At 32.1% G+C, this 13,318-nt stretch overlaps 1 protein-coding gene across 1 annotated transcript; it reads right to left on the minus strand.

The window, feature by feature from the left end:
• Nucleotides 1-196: 196 nt before the first annotated feature.
• On the minus strand, nt 197-8,138 carry LOC132726967 (suppressor of tumorigenicity 14 protein-like). Its single transcript, XM_060712381.1, has 6 exons — nt 8,126-8,138; nt 7,587-7,703; nt 6,796-6,978; nt 5,916-6,021; nt 3,883-4,003; nt 197-725 (listed from the first exon to the last, which is right to left on the minus strand). Exons 1-6 carry the CDS (start codon nt 8,136-8,138, stop codon nt 519-521), a joined length of 747 nt encoding a protein of 248 aa, XP_060568364.1. The 3' UTR covers nt 197-518.
• Nucleotides 8,139-13,318: the final 5,180 nt, after the last annotated feature.

Raw genomic sequence — 13,318 nt, forward strand, 5'->3', positions numbered from 1 at the left:
TAAATGCTGGCTGATGAAACGTTTTAAAAGCGAACCTTCGACGCAAATAGCACTGTCCGCTTGAAGGATCATATTCTTTGCTATATCTGGATTTTTCCATATCAGTTGTCCTCCTACTGACCCTATTGTGTAGTTAAACAAAACCATATCTAATTTGTCTTCGTTTAAAAGCTCTCCATTGTCACAGTAACGAGCGGCCCTTAAAAAGGTAGTTTTATTGTTGAGAGACAAAAACAAAATATACGCGTTCATGATGTCCGAGTTTTAAAGGAATACTGCGTTTTTAGAAGCGTGTGAAAAATGAACTAATGTAGATAATTTAAAACAGGTGACGTCTTTCGCCATTGGTTGGTCCAGGTGCGCAAAATAGGTTAACCTCACAATTATTCACCATTCATGAGGATTAATGTTTTCAAATTGCAATTATTTATTAAAATATTCAAGTACAAACAAATTTAAAACAATTTCTGTTGTTATATAGGGAAACTATTTTACTGTTTTATTATAATAAGTTAAATTTATATCTGTTTACGAGTCAAAGGAATTACTTTTTTATTACATATGTTAGAACCCATAATACCAAATTGTACATACGCAATGTTATATTCTAGGAATTGGACTTCAATGGTTATGTTCAGGCATCGGCAGTTTTTGTAGATATGTTCAAAATTTGGATCGTCTACAGCCGCTGCAGCACTTAGCCATGGTACACATGTCTGTATCACCTATAATATTTGTTAAAAATTGTCTGTGTAATTGCGCGTATTATAACAATATTTCTATTATATGTCAACTAAGATAGACATACAATATTGTGAACAGAGATTGTATTTACAATGGCTAACTATTGTACCACGAGTATGATCCTCGTGTGAAAATAATTTTACAGCTTAACTTAACTAGTTAAGTAACAAATTTCAAATACTGTGTTTAGGTATTAAACGTTTATGATAATGTTAGTCAAGATATTCGTACCAGGTTATCTCTATGTGACACTATGATTGTCCCCATATTAACGTATGGATGTGAAGTTTGGGGTGCTTATAATTATAAAGAGGTAGATAAATTACATATTCGATTTTGTATATATATATTGGGCGTGAAGAAACAAACTTCTACATATGCGGTATATGGTGAACTCGGCCGAGTGCCTCTGTCAGTGATATGTAAATAAAGAAGCGTTAAATTTTGATTGGAGATTATGAAAAGTAATGATTTACCTATTTATCAAATGTTTAATGATTTATGTAATAATGTTAGTACTTCTAGTTGGGCTAGTAGAATGAATTCTATTATAGATCATTTAGGATTTTCAAATATAAGGCTGTCATTTGATCCTAGGGTTAATTATTATCTTTTGATAAAATCTAGAATACGAGATCAATTTGTTCAAGAATGGAATTTAAATATTAATTCTATGTCAAAATTAAATTGTTACTGCAAATATAAAACTTAATTTTGTTTTGAAAACTACTTGGATGTTATAGTGAATGATAAGCTAAGGCAGCATTTGACATGCTTAAGATTGAGCTCACATAGATTAGATATAGAATTAGGAAGATATCATAATATTGAAAGAAGTAATAGATTGTGCAAACTATCTTAACAAAATGAAGTAGAGTGAGAATATCATTTTTATTTGTTTGGGTCGTCAGACCAAACAAATAATGGTAGCGAAATTTCAGAGTATAATGTTCTTAATTGCAAATGCCGAAAGTAGTCCACTTTTTTGAAGCGGTTACTTCCCTTTTGTATGTACACTAAAGCCGAAAAATTCAGGGGAGATCACTGCGTAAAGATGGTCAAAGACAGGCGCATCAATTTTCAAGCAAAGTAATTCCCGAATGGTCGAAGGTTTCTAATATTGTTTTATTGTATTTTCTGATAAAAAATAACTAAATACAAAGCGGACATTCAATCTCTGACACAGAAGTTTACAACAAACCTAACAACAAGTAGTTCTCAAAACAGCTTAAAACTAGCGATTTAAAAGAAAGAAATATTTTATTTTGTTACAAGTATCCAACAAATTACAACGCATTTAAAGTTAAACAATAGCGTTGGCTTATAGAATTGTCAATAAATGCACAATCACAAATTACGCGGATGAATATGATTTTATCAATGAAAATACTATTTATAACCGAATACTACACAAACCGAGTAGTGGAATATATAGATTCTACATGTCGGACTGTTTGGGCGAGAGGATTTTCGCCAAAATATTTACTTCAATTTTAAACAACAGGTTTACCCTGAACAAAATACCTCGAAATTAATAAGGATTACAAACCCGAAATGCAATGGAAGTTCTCAATTTAGAATGACTTGATATTATTCAGACTTTCTGTGTATAACTTCTCCGTGGTACAGTGGTAACGCGCTCGCTTAGGGTGTGAGAGGTCTCGAGTTCGTATCCCAGTCGAGGAAAATTTTTTTTCTGATAAATTCTTTTTAAGTGTTTTTGTTAAGGAAGTAGCCATGATATGCAAGGATAAAGTGTAACTGTCGTAAAAATGAACATAAATGATTTTTTGATGCAACTCTAGTTATGCAGAATTCCGTATGTATCAAACTCTGGTGCCTTGCAAAATGAATTATAATACATAAAAATAAACCTATACAGGAAAATGCATACAGATATACAGTACGATTTAGATTGCAAAGATCAGAAAATACCACAGAACTTGCAGCACTTTGATTTTTTATAAATATAAATGCTTATAGTAAGTTCCAGGATTATTTACATCTGTGTTAAACAACAGTTAAAGTCGTTACAAGCCCTAATTTAGAATAATATGGTTTTCTTCAGCCCGTTCACATATAAATTCACCGTGGCTGAAGGGTTTTCTGGCTCGCTTAGGAAGCGAGAGGTCTGGAGTTCAAATCCCAGTAAAGGTAACTCATTTTTTTTCAAATTGTTAAAGTCAAATAAACATTGGATTGAATATCAGTGTTGCAATTAGTCTTATAGCCAATTTACTACAATTAAAACGCTGGAAAGCATTGGTGGCACTATACATATAATCTCACAACCTGCACCTTTCTTACATTCTGAGACCCAAACAAATTCAGCACCTTCTGTGCTTTGATTTTATGTGTTGCTCACGTTACAGTAGTATTAGATCAAAATATTAAGGCCAGTGTTCATGGCCAACTTTACAAAAGTTCAATGCATTGATGTCAAATAAAAGTAAAACATATATGTTTAATCTAAGTTAATCTAAGTTTAATCTAAGTATATAGAAGAAGCATTGTGTTTATGTCAAAATACCCTTGAAAGTGTACCTGTCTTGTACTTCATTATTTGTCTAAGTTATTTGTGTATATAATAGTCTTTGCCATAAGTTTTTTGTTTGTTTGTAAATGGCCAAAGGCAAATGTATTGCTGATTGCAAATAAATGAAACTGAAACTGGTATAACATAACATCATAAACTAGGAAATTATGTATTTTACAAAGAGGCTTCACATTTTTATAATTTTCAAAACGACTTTGTCTATATTCACGAGCCTAAATTAGATTTTGTCATAAGAAAATGTTTCCTTCTAGAAATGTTATTATTCATGAAAGTAATGGATTTCATCTCCGATACCGTTACTTCATGAAGTGCACAATCTCCAATTGAAGTCCACTACATCAGCTTTAGCTATCTTTTAATGTTCTTATTTTTGCCTTTGTTTTTAAACTTATATTTACACAGTTTATACCCTATCTTGGCGTTCGATCTTTACCGGCCGGCTGTCATTGATCATTAAATTTTCTACAGGTGACCGACTCAAAGTTTTTTGTTGTTTTTTTTTTTTTTTTTGTTTTGTGAGACAATACAAAACATGTATATTTTGTCATGTTTGTACTTGCAGTATGTATTATTAGACATACCTGGTAAGAGCAATTTCGTTTGACGTCACTACTTAATCCTAGTTCATCAACGTCATCAAAAGGTTCTAGTTCAAAAAGGTCAACTAGTGCATATGTTGTGTAGAATATAGTTTCTGCGTTCCTACAATATCTCAACAAATTTTGTTTGAAGCAGCGTAAATCTATTTATTATCAATTAAGGTTCACAAAACAACTAAAACTTAAGAATTGTGCTCAAACTTACATGTGTTTCACCTGATATGTTGTTTATTTGTATGAAACGTTCTACTCCTAAATCTATATAGAGGCCTAGAGAATTCAATTTACTTTAATAAAGTTATCGCTTAGACAATCAAATTGACAATTTTACACATCCAAAATACGTTTTATATTTAATTATTTATGAATGATATGAAATACTGAAATAAGTGACATGGATAACACACAAGAAAATGAAAAAGTGATTCTGTAAGATATTGTACAGGTATTATTTCATTGATATGAGCCGCGTCACGACAAAACCAACATAATAGGTTTGCGACCAGCATGGATCCAGACCAGCCTGCGCATCCGCGCCGTCTGATCAGGATCCATGCTGTTCGCTATCAGTTTCTCTACTTGTTATAGGGTTTGTAAGCGAACAGCATGGATCCTGATCCATGCTGGTCGCAAACGCACTATGTTGGTTTTGTCGTGACGCGGCTCATATATTTATTGGTACATGTAATTCAAACAATTAAAACAGAACTAGTACAAAAAGCTATTAAACAATGAATAACGCGTTTTGTTATCTTTATTTCGAAAAGAAAAAGAACACTTTGTCATGCTTTCTACGTGCAAGTGTGATGTCATGTGACAGAAATGTTTTGAAAATATAACTACTGGAGCCGTGAGTGCGTCCAGATTTACGTATATTTTAAACGTACATTAATAGCACGTGGTTTCATACATTTATCTGTTAATGCATCTTATCTTTTCCGTTAAAGGGACTTCACTGAAGTTTTTTGACATGACCGGACCGGAAATATTTTTTTGATGTAGATCTATACTTATAACTTATGTGAAAAATTTCAGATCATTAACTCGCTCCGTTTTTCCATAATAATTAAAATAATTATAATAGTGAAAAATTACCCAAAATTGAAAAGCGTTTAAACGCCTGGCCTGTCACTCATATCGGACAGAGAATAGCACCAACATACGATTTTCAATGTATTTCTTGTATATTTTTTAGTTATATCTTATTATATATTTTTGTTTTAAGTGGTCGTGTTTATCTATGCGAAAAATTAAAATTTAAAGTTTTTAGGCTTAATAACCTCAGTGGAGTTCCTTTAAGGTAGTCTTAATGTAAAGAAATACATTATATCCCTGTTTGTTTGTAATACAGAATTGCTATGATTAATGTTGTTTTAGTTCAATGCATTATGTTATTTTGTTGTGCAGAGAAATAATTGACGATTTATCGAGATAATATTTTAAAAATTGAAGTTTGGAAGGTTGAAAACTATAATGGATTGTGTCATTTTATACTTAAATAGTTTAAAAAAAATATTCCTGAAATTATGATGACTAATAATCTATACAACTTATTTTTTATTATAATCATTCTTAGATGTAACACTCATATAAGACATTGTTGAAAAGATTCACATAAAATTTTGCAAAACCATATTAGGTGTGAAATCGCAACTCCAAATTACACTGTTTAAGGTGAACTATGTAGATTCCCCCTATCAGTTATTTGCCAAGAAAAATCTCAAAAATATTACACTGAATTAAAATCAAATTCAAATTCATTAATGTATAAGTTATTTTCTACTGAGTGTAATAGTATTAATGATCCGGATTGGGCTCTCTCTGTAAAAAGAACTATTGTATAATCTTAACTATTTTCCTACTTTGTCACCCGTCACGAAGATTGAAAGATCAATTTATCCAACATAAGCATACTTCAATCAATAATTTGCCGAAATTATCTTATTATGTTCAATTTAAAACTGTATTTGAATCATAGGAATATCTTAATAAAATAAAAGTGACAAATTACCTACCATTCAATAAGGTCCGTATATAAGATCGTACGTATGATATTATCGGTGGTCAAGGATGAAAAGTCACAAAATATTGTTATCTTGTTGGTATAGAGTGCGGCTGGAACTGTCAACATAATTTAAAGAGCTTATTTACAACAACAAATAAAGGAGCAAGAAACGACTTTACAAATATGGTGCTTCTCATAAAAAAATCATATTTAAACGTTCCTTGTATTTTTGAGTGTGTTAGGGTCTGAGATCATGCTCCTAGCAGACAATTAATTAAAATCATAAAGTGGAGAAATACGTGAATTTTTGAAACGTTCGGTTCTTCATTACTTAATGTCTATACGTGGAAGTGTCAACTTTGTGTTTATTCTGAAAACACATAAGTATTAAAAATATAGTATTAAGTCTGAGTACACATGAGTTTTATAAAAATGTATTTAAACTTAGAAAACCTAAGTATTACGATATGAAATTTAGTCTCAGTAAAACTTGGTAATATAATATTGTACTTAGTCTGAGTACATCTGAATTTTATTAATAATACATTAAATCTGAGTACACCTGAGAATTCAAATATTGTTTTTAGAATGAATACACCTGAGTATTAAAGATATTGTCGGCATCGGACTGGCTGGCATTCATTGGTTTATAGTATTTTGTTGGGTTTGAAGTCGAACCGATAATATAATTGTTTAACAGAATCAATAGTCAAACAGATAGCATTGCATTATTTTGAACTCTAACAACTGTTCCATTACATTATTGCCATTTTACAGTTGTACGTCCTCCTCTAATAATAAAACATAATGACTTCCTATTTTGGGCTTAGTAATTTTATAATACTGTGTACGTTTTTTTCCTTTTATTATTATTTTGTGTAATTACAAACCTTGGTACTCTTTTGAGTCTCTATATCCGGCTTCCCATAAATCCCTGCATGTTTTAAAATTATTTGTGTTACAAGATGTCTCGTCAGCTTTATCTTCACAATCTGGGTAACCATCACAGACAAGTCTTCTTGGTATACATCTTATAAAGTCACAGTTAAACACGTCTGATGAACTACAGGTTTCTGTCGATTTAAATGATCATTATATTATTTACTGAATTTATGTCAAGTCGTAAAAATTCATGTATAAAAGTAAATGCTTTTAAGAGGGTAAATACGATTGTTGAATTATATATCTAAAAATAAGATATTCGATCAATGAGTACGAATTTTTTATTTTATTAGTAGTAGTAATATGGCTTTACGTCGCACTAATGCAACATATGTCATAACTGGTTTAGGAAGACGTCAGGTGCTCCTCCCTGATTAAGATTTCATTTAGAATAATAAACTATTTATCGTGTAACAGTTTTTATTAGCAGATCACATTTTAGCACTCATTATGTCTTTCCCAATAGGATGATTTAAAACAAATGAGCCGTGTCACGACAAAACCAACATAATGGGTTTGCGACCAGCATGGGTTCAGACCTGCCTGCGCATCCGCGCAGTCTGTTCAGGATCCATGCTGTTCGCTTACAAACCCTATAACAAGTAAAGAAACTGATAGCGAACAGCATGGATCCTGATCAGACTGCGCGGATGCGCAGGCTTGTCTGAATCCATGCTGGTCGCAAACCCATGTTGCTTTTGTAGTGACACGGCTCAAATCAAAAAGTGAAAAGACATACGACAATTTTGCTCATCAGAACCGTCCAAACAATCTTCGAAAGTGTCACATCTTTGATCAGATTGAATACATTGACCACTTGTACATCTATATTCATTTTCATCACACTCTTGAAAATCTAGATATGAATAAATAAGTGAATGAAAAAGATGACAACATTGATAAGTTATAGCGTTATTGATATTAATTCATAACCCTATTTCTCATTATAAGAAATATAGAAAAATCTATATACGTTATATTATACTATATTGTTAAAAATGACAATTTTAGTGATGTGTACACTTTCAGATTACTTTTTGGGACGTACTATTGTTATATGTTAAATATAAACCCGAAGTTAATATAAAGCAAATATTTTGTACAAGCGAACTATTTTTAAATCTAATTAGCTTAAGATATTAATAAACTTTTATAATTGCAGGAGTATCTGGGCCTGACCATTTGCTAAATATGTGGGTTTGTTTCTAAATATACTTAATTGAAAACAGATTATGTTTAAATATTGATACTCGCTCGGTGAAGGTAGCATGCATTTACCATTGCCGTCCATTATAGATTTGAGCCGCGTCACGACAAAACCAACATAATGGGTTTGTGACCAGCATGGATCCAGACCAGCCTGCGCATCTGCGCAGTCTGATCAGGATCCATGCTGTTCGCTAACAAACCATATAACAAGTAGAGAAACTGATAGTGAACAGCATGGATCCTGATCAGGCTGAGGGAAACGCAGGCTGGTCTGGATCCATGCTGGTCGCAAACCCATTATGTTGGTTTTGTCATGGCGCGGCTCATTTTTCCTACAGAAATTGAAGTATAGAGATAATCACCACATTGTTCGTCCGAGTTGTCTGCACAATCCTGGATAAAATTACATACAAGGCTAACATGAATACAAACTCCATTGCCACAAGTAAACTGATCCTGTGAACATCCATCTATAATTACAAGTACAATCATAAATTGAAGTTACATTCGAGCGTGGTTGTAAAGTATTTGTAATAGGAACTCCAATTTACTAATTCATATTCCATTTGAAACTTCTGTAAAAAACCTTTTAGGTATGTACTTGATGTTTGATAAACGGGGTACTAGTATTCAGAAATTCACTCAAATCGAAATTACTCTGATTACGTTCCATGGCTGTAGAAAATTGTATCTTATTAAATGACGGAAGTAGAAAAATGGTTTAAAGAATTGCCCTCAAGAGGGTTAAATAAAATTTCCCAAAATTAAACAAAATGATATTCCTGAGGCGTTTAAACGAAGTGAGTAAGTCTTTAAGATTATAACTTTTATGTAACAAAAAACCTTAATTATTTGGAAAAACTAGTTTGTTCCTATAAAGATAGGGTGTCATTAAATTATTGGATATCAATTGAACTGCAGTCAAAGGTATTAAAATCGAATAATGTAATTAATAACAACACCTTTTGATAAGGCTTTCTTAGGACAGTTTCTTTCATCGGAGGCGTCTTCACAATCCACAATACCATTACAAAGTTCCAGATATGAAATCCATTCCTTACTTCCACATTTGAATAACAAACCGGAGTCAATTTCGGGTGATCGAATGTTGCTCTCGAAAATTTTATTTTTTAAAAGTTGATGAGCTGAAAATAGCATGTTTAAAATACGCTTTATGTTTTTGAGTTTGTTTTTGTTTAGGTTTTTTAAAGTTAGACCATGAGTCGCCAAATCGGAGATTCTTCATTTGTCAAATAAAAAAATGCAAGTACCCTTTGTATAGTAATATATTGGATGTGCCTTCAATCGGTAAATTATGTGTTACTGTTAGAACAGAAAATGAAAAAAAAATAACTTAAATTAATGTTTCGTTGCTTAATCAACAAGAGCACCGCTAGGCGGAGCAATATATGCCGAAAGTGTATAATTTTTGTTAAGTAAGGATGAAGCATATTGTAAGACATGGGAATTAAATAAAGTATTACCTCCTTCAAAAAGCAATCCTCCTTTATAGCTGAAAACCGTTCATATACATTGTATATTGTATTTCCAAAGCACCACCATAAAGTTGTTATCTTGTTAAGTAAAAAAGCTACAACGGATGGACAGAAAGACACCAGAGGTATAACATAATATAAGCAAATATTTTAGGGCATAATTAATGTACTCAATATAAATGATCATCCAATGAAGTTTGACAGGTGTAAAACTGTGTAAATATTAAAGTGTAAAGGTGTAAATATTAGGTGTAAATATAAGGTGTAAATATTAAAGTCATTTGACCCTGTGACTCTAATATAGATATGGATCGCATATTCAATATAGACAATCATCCTATGAAGTTTGAACACTGTAAGCCAAATGGAACTTGTGTAATGCTCCATTAGGGGACTTTTCAGTGGATAGATCATTGTGACCCTGACCTTTGACCTTATGACCCTAAATTAATAGGGGTCATGTATTGGACATGGCTGTTCATACTTTAAAATTTTACAGCTGTAGGTTGATTAATACTTAAGTTATTGAGCAGAAACTGTTTCGGTTTTAAGGGAAAAGTGACCTTGACCTTTGACCTTGTGACCCCAAAATCAACAGGGGTCTTCAACCCAATATTGACAATCATCCTATGACATTTTAACACTGTGGGCAAAATGGAACTAATGTTATGCTCCAGAAACCACAATTTTCATTGTATGGATAATTGTGACCCTGTCCTTTGACCTTATGACCCTAAAATCTGTAGGGGTCATGTTCTGGAGTTGGCTGTTCATCTTCTAAAGTTTTACAGCTGAAGGTTAGTTAATACTTAAGTTATTGAGAGGAAATTGTTTTCAGTTTTAAGGTAATAATGACCTTGACCTCTGATCTTGTGACCCCAAAATCAATAGTGGTCTTCTACCCAATATTGACAATCACCCTATGAGGTTCAAATATTGTGGACCGAATGGAACTTAAGTTATGCTCCGTAAACTGTTTTTAGTTTAAAAGTATTGGACATGGCTGTTCATCCTATAAAATTTAACAGCTGTAGGTTGATTAATACTTAAGTTATTGAGCAAAAACTGTTGCAGTTTTAAGGAAAAAGTGACCTTTGCCTTTGACCTTGTGACCCAAAATCAATAGTGGTCTTCTACCCAATATTGACAATCATCCTATGAAATTTGAATATTGTGGACCAAATGAAATTTAAGTTATGCTCCGGAAACTCTTTTCAGTTTTAAGGTAATAGTGACCTTGACCTTTGACCATGTGACCCTAAAATTAATATAGGTCTTCTACCCAATATGAAAAATCATCCTATGAAGTTTGAATATTGTGGGCTTAATGGAACTTAAGTTATGCTCCGGAGACCAAATTGCTAACGGACGGACGGACAGATGGACGGACGGGCGTCAGGGTTTATAACATTATATTGAATTTCGGGCATATAAAATGACATGTCTAAGAAATAAAACATAAACTCTTCTTTCTTACCTCTTTGCGGACAGTCAGCTTCGTCCGATGTGTCTTCACAGTCAACAACGCCATTGCATCTTTTATATTCTGCTATAGTGTTACCGCTGTGACACTTGAACTTTTGCGCTTCGTCAATACTGGTTGTAGCTAAAGTTCCTTTTAATGGTCCTGAATCTACAAAAAAAATCCGACTGGTTAAAAATAACAATATAAGAAACAAACAGTAACATGGAATATATTCATAAGTCTAAGATAATTTTAAAGATCCTGTATTTGTGATTGATATTGTTATTGTGTGAATACCACACTTGCAAAAACTTATATATGTATATAATTATGCAAATAAAACAATTTTCAAACATCGAAGAATATGTAAAATGTTTAATGCAAATATTTGTGCACATTATATTTAATCAATAAATTACATGCATTCATTTGTTATTGGAAAATTTGACTTAGAATTTATAGAAAATAAATTTCTAATTACCTCCCTTTATTTACATAAAATGTTAAATTGGGTAATATCTTTATAAATAATGCTTATTGGAAGTTACAATATTGACAAATCTTAATTTGAGCATCGTATTAATAAAATAAAACCATGAAAAAATGGTGTTACAGGATCTTTAAGTATGCGTTAGAAAAATTAAGATATTAATATTTTCTGAACAACTAGTTTGAAAAAATTGCTGGTCATCTTCCAATGCTATAAAATTCCTTTCAAAATTCTCATAAAGAGAATTCCTGCAAGGCATTGTAACTCACATACGCTATTTATTGAGGCTGTACATGAATGATAATGCTCTTTAGCGCCCTCTAGCACCGGCAGACCGTGTGAACTATTTTTCCTGACGAGGCAGAATAAATTAAGAACAACACTAAGATAGCATATTTGGCAACTTTACGTCTTATACAAGTACATTGTACTTTACATTTGCTGCGTTAACAAATAAAAAATGTTTATTTTGTATAAGTCCATATAGGCATAACTTACATAACATACTTTACACCGCTGTTTTACACAAAACACTTAAAGTGACGTTATTTCGTTTTGTCAAAGACAGAATAACTTAAGATTTTACCATAATGGCTTTCCGTTTTATAGACTAGTTCATGTATCTAATCAATAAACCGAGTGACTCACCGTAAACATCAGAATGTTTACGTTTAATTGAAAAAGTACGTTTTACAATCTCAATTATTGGTCAATGACCATTATGATTGTCCATCTCTTTCAATATAAAACCAATTCAGCTCCATTCGACAACAAAAATATGAGCATAATGTTACTTTTGATAAACAAAAAATAATACATTTCTTGAAACAGCTTACCAAATTATGCTGTAAAACATAGTTTAACTGAAACAATCAATCAAAGTAAGAATCACTCACAGTTAACGTCACATATTTCCCAATCTGTACCCGGAAATGACGTATAGCACCAATTAAATCCCGAAGAGGTATAATCCCGGCAATAATTTGAAGCATATATTAAATCAGTGTCTGGCAGATCAGTACTATGTATATGCATGCTCCACTTCACGCACGGTTTTCCCAAAACAGTTGTGTTTTGATTTCCGGTATATGGGCGAAGTACTGCAGAACACCGATCGGTCAATACATTTTCTGTAATTCGTATTTTATATCTATTTATTTATTTATTTATATTTGCCTTACTGTATTTCTACATGTTAATAAGCAGTATGAAATAATCATCAATACGCTAATAAAGTAATTTTAGTCATCTTTGATTTACCATTAATTGGACTATGAGTACAAAACGTACAGCATACATGTATATCAATACTGATTATAACTTGTTTTTAAAGTAACCAGTAAATATGAGAGAAACTAGTGAAATTAATGATTGGTTCAAGCCCTGACAGGGGCTAGTCGTTGTTTCCTTGAGCAAGAAGCTTTACACTCATTGCTCAGTACTGGTTGGTTCCAGGAACGGATTCGAAAGTGCGTTTATAAGCTTATAGCTTCCTGCACAATCGAACTAAAATAAATTCTGTATAAACCAAATTAATGATGCAATAATCCATGCAGCGAACGAATACAAAATGAATATATTAATATTTGCACGATCTAAAAGATTTTTTTTTGTCTTCCTGTTTTTAAGTTGACAAACAGTGATTGCCAATGGGAAATCTGAAATTATCCAATTTTCATAATTGATATGCAACATGATGATCCAATTTATTGCATTTACACAAGAAATAGTTTTATGTACATGACATTGAGAAAATCTATCAGCTGTAAAAACCGAAAAAAAACAACTTCAGTGGTCTCCTCAATTTTCAC

The sequence above is a fragment of the Ruditapes philippinarum genome, unplaced genomic scaffold (assembly GCF_026571515.1).
Source record: "Ruditapes philippinarum isolate M1 unplaced genomic scaffold, ASM2657151v2 ctg9153_1_1_1_1, whole genome shotgun sequence".
In the NCBI taxonomy this organism is placed as follows: Eukaryota; Metazoa; Mollusca; class Bivalvia; order Venerida; family Veneridae; genus Ruditapes; species Ruditapes philippinarum.

Coding starts and splice junctions, on each gene's coding strand:
- LOC132726967 (XM_060712381.1), bottom strand. Junction 6,979..7,586: donor TTCTGATGAGCAAAATTGTC/GTATGTCTTTTC, acceptor TTAAATCGACAG/AAACCTGTAGTTCATCAGAC. Junction 6,022..6,795: donor AGACTCAAAAGAGTACCAAG/GTTTGTAATTAC, acceptor TTATGTTGACAG/TTCCAGCCGCACTCTATACC.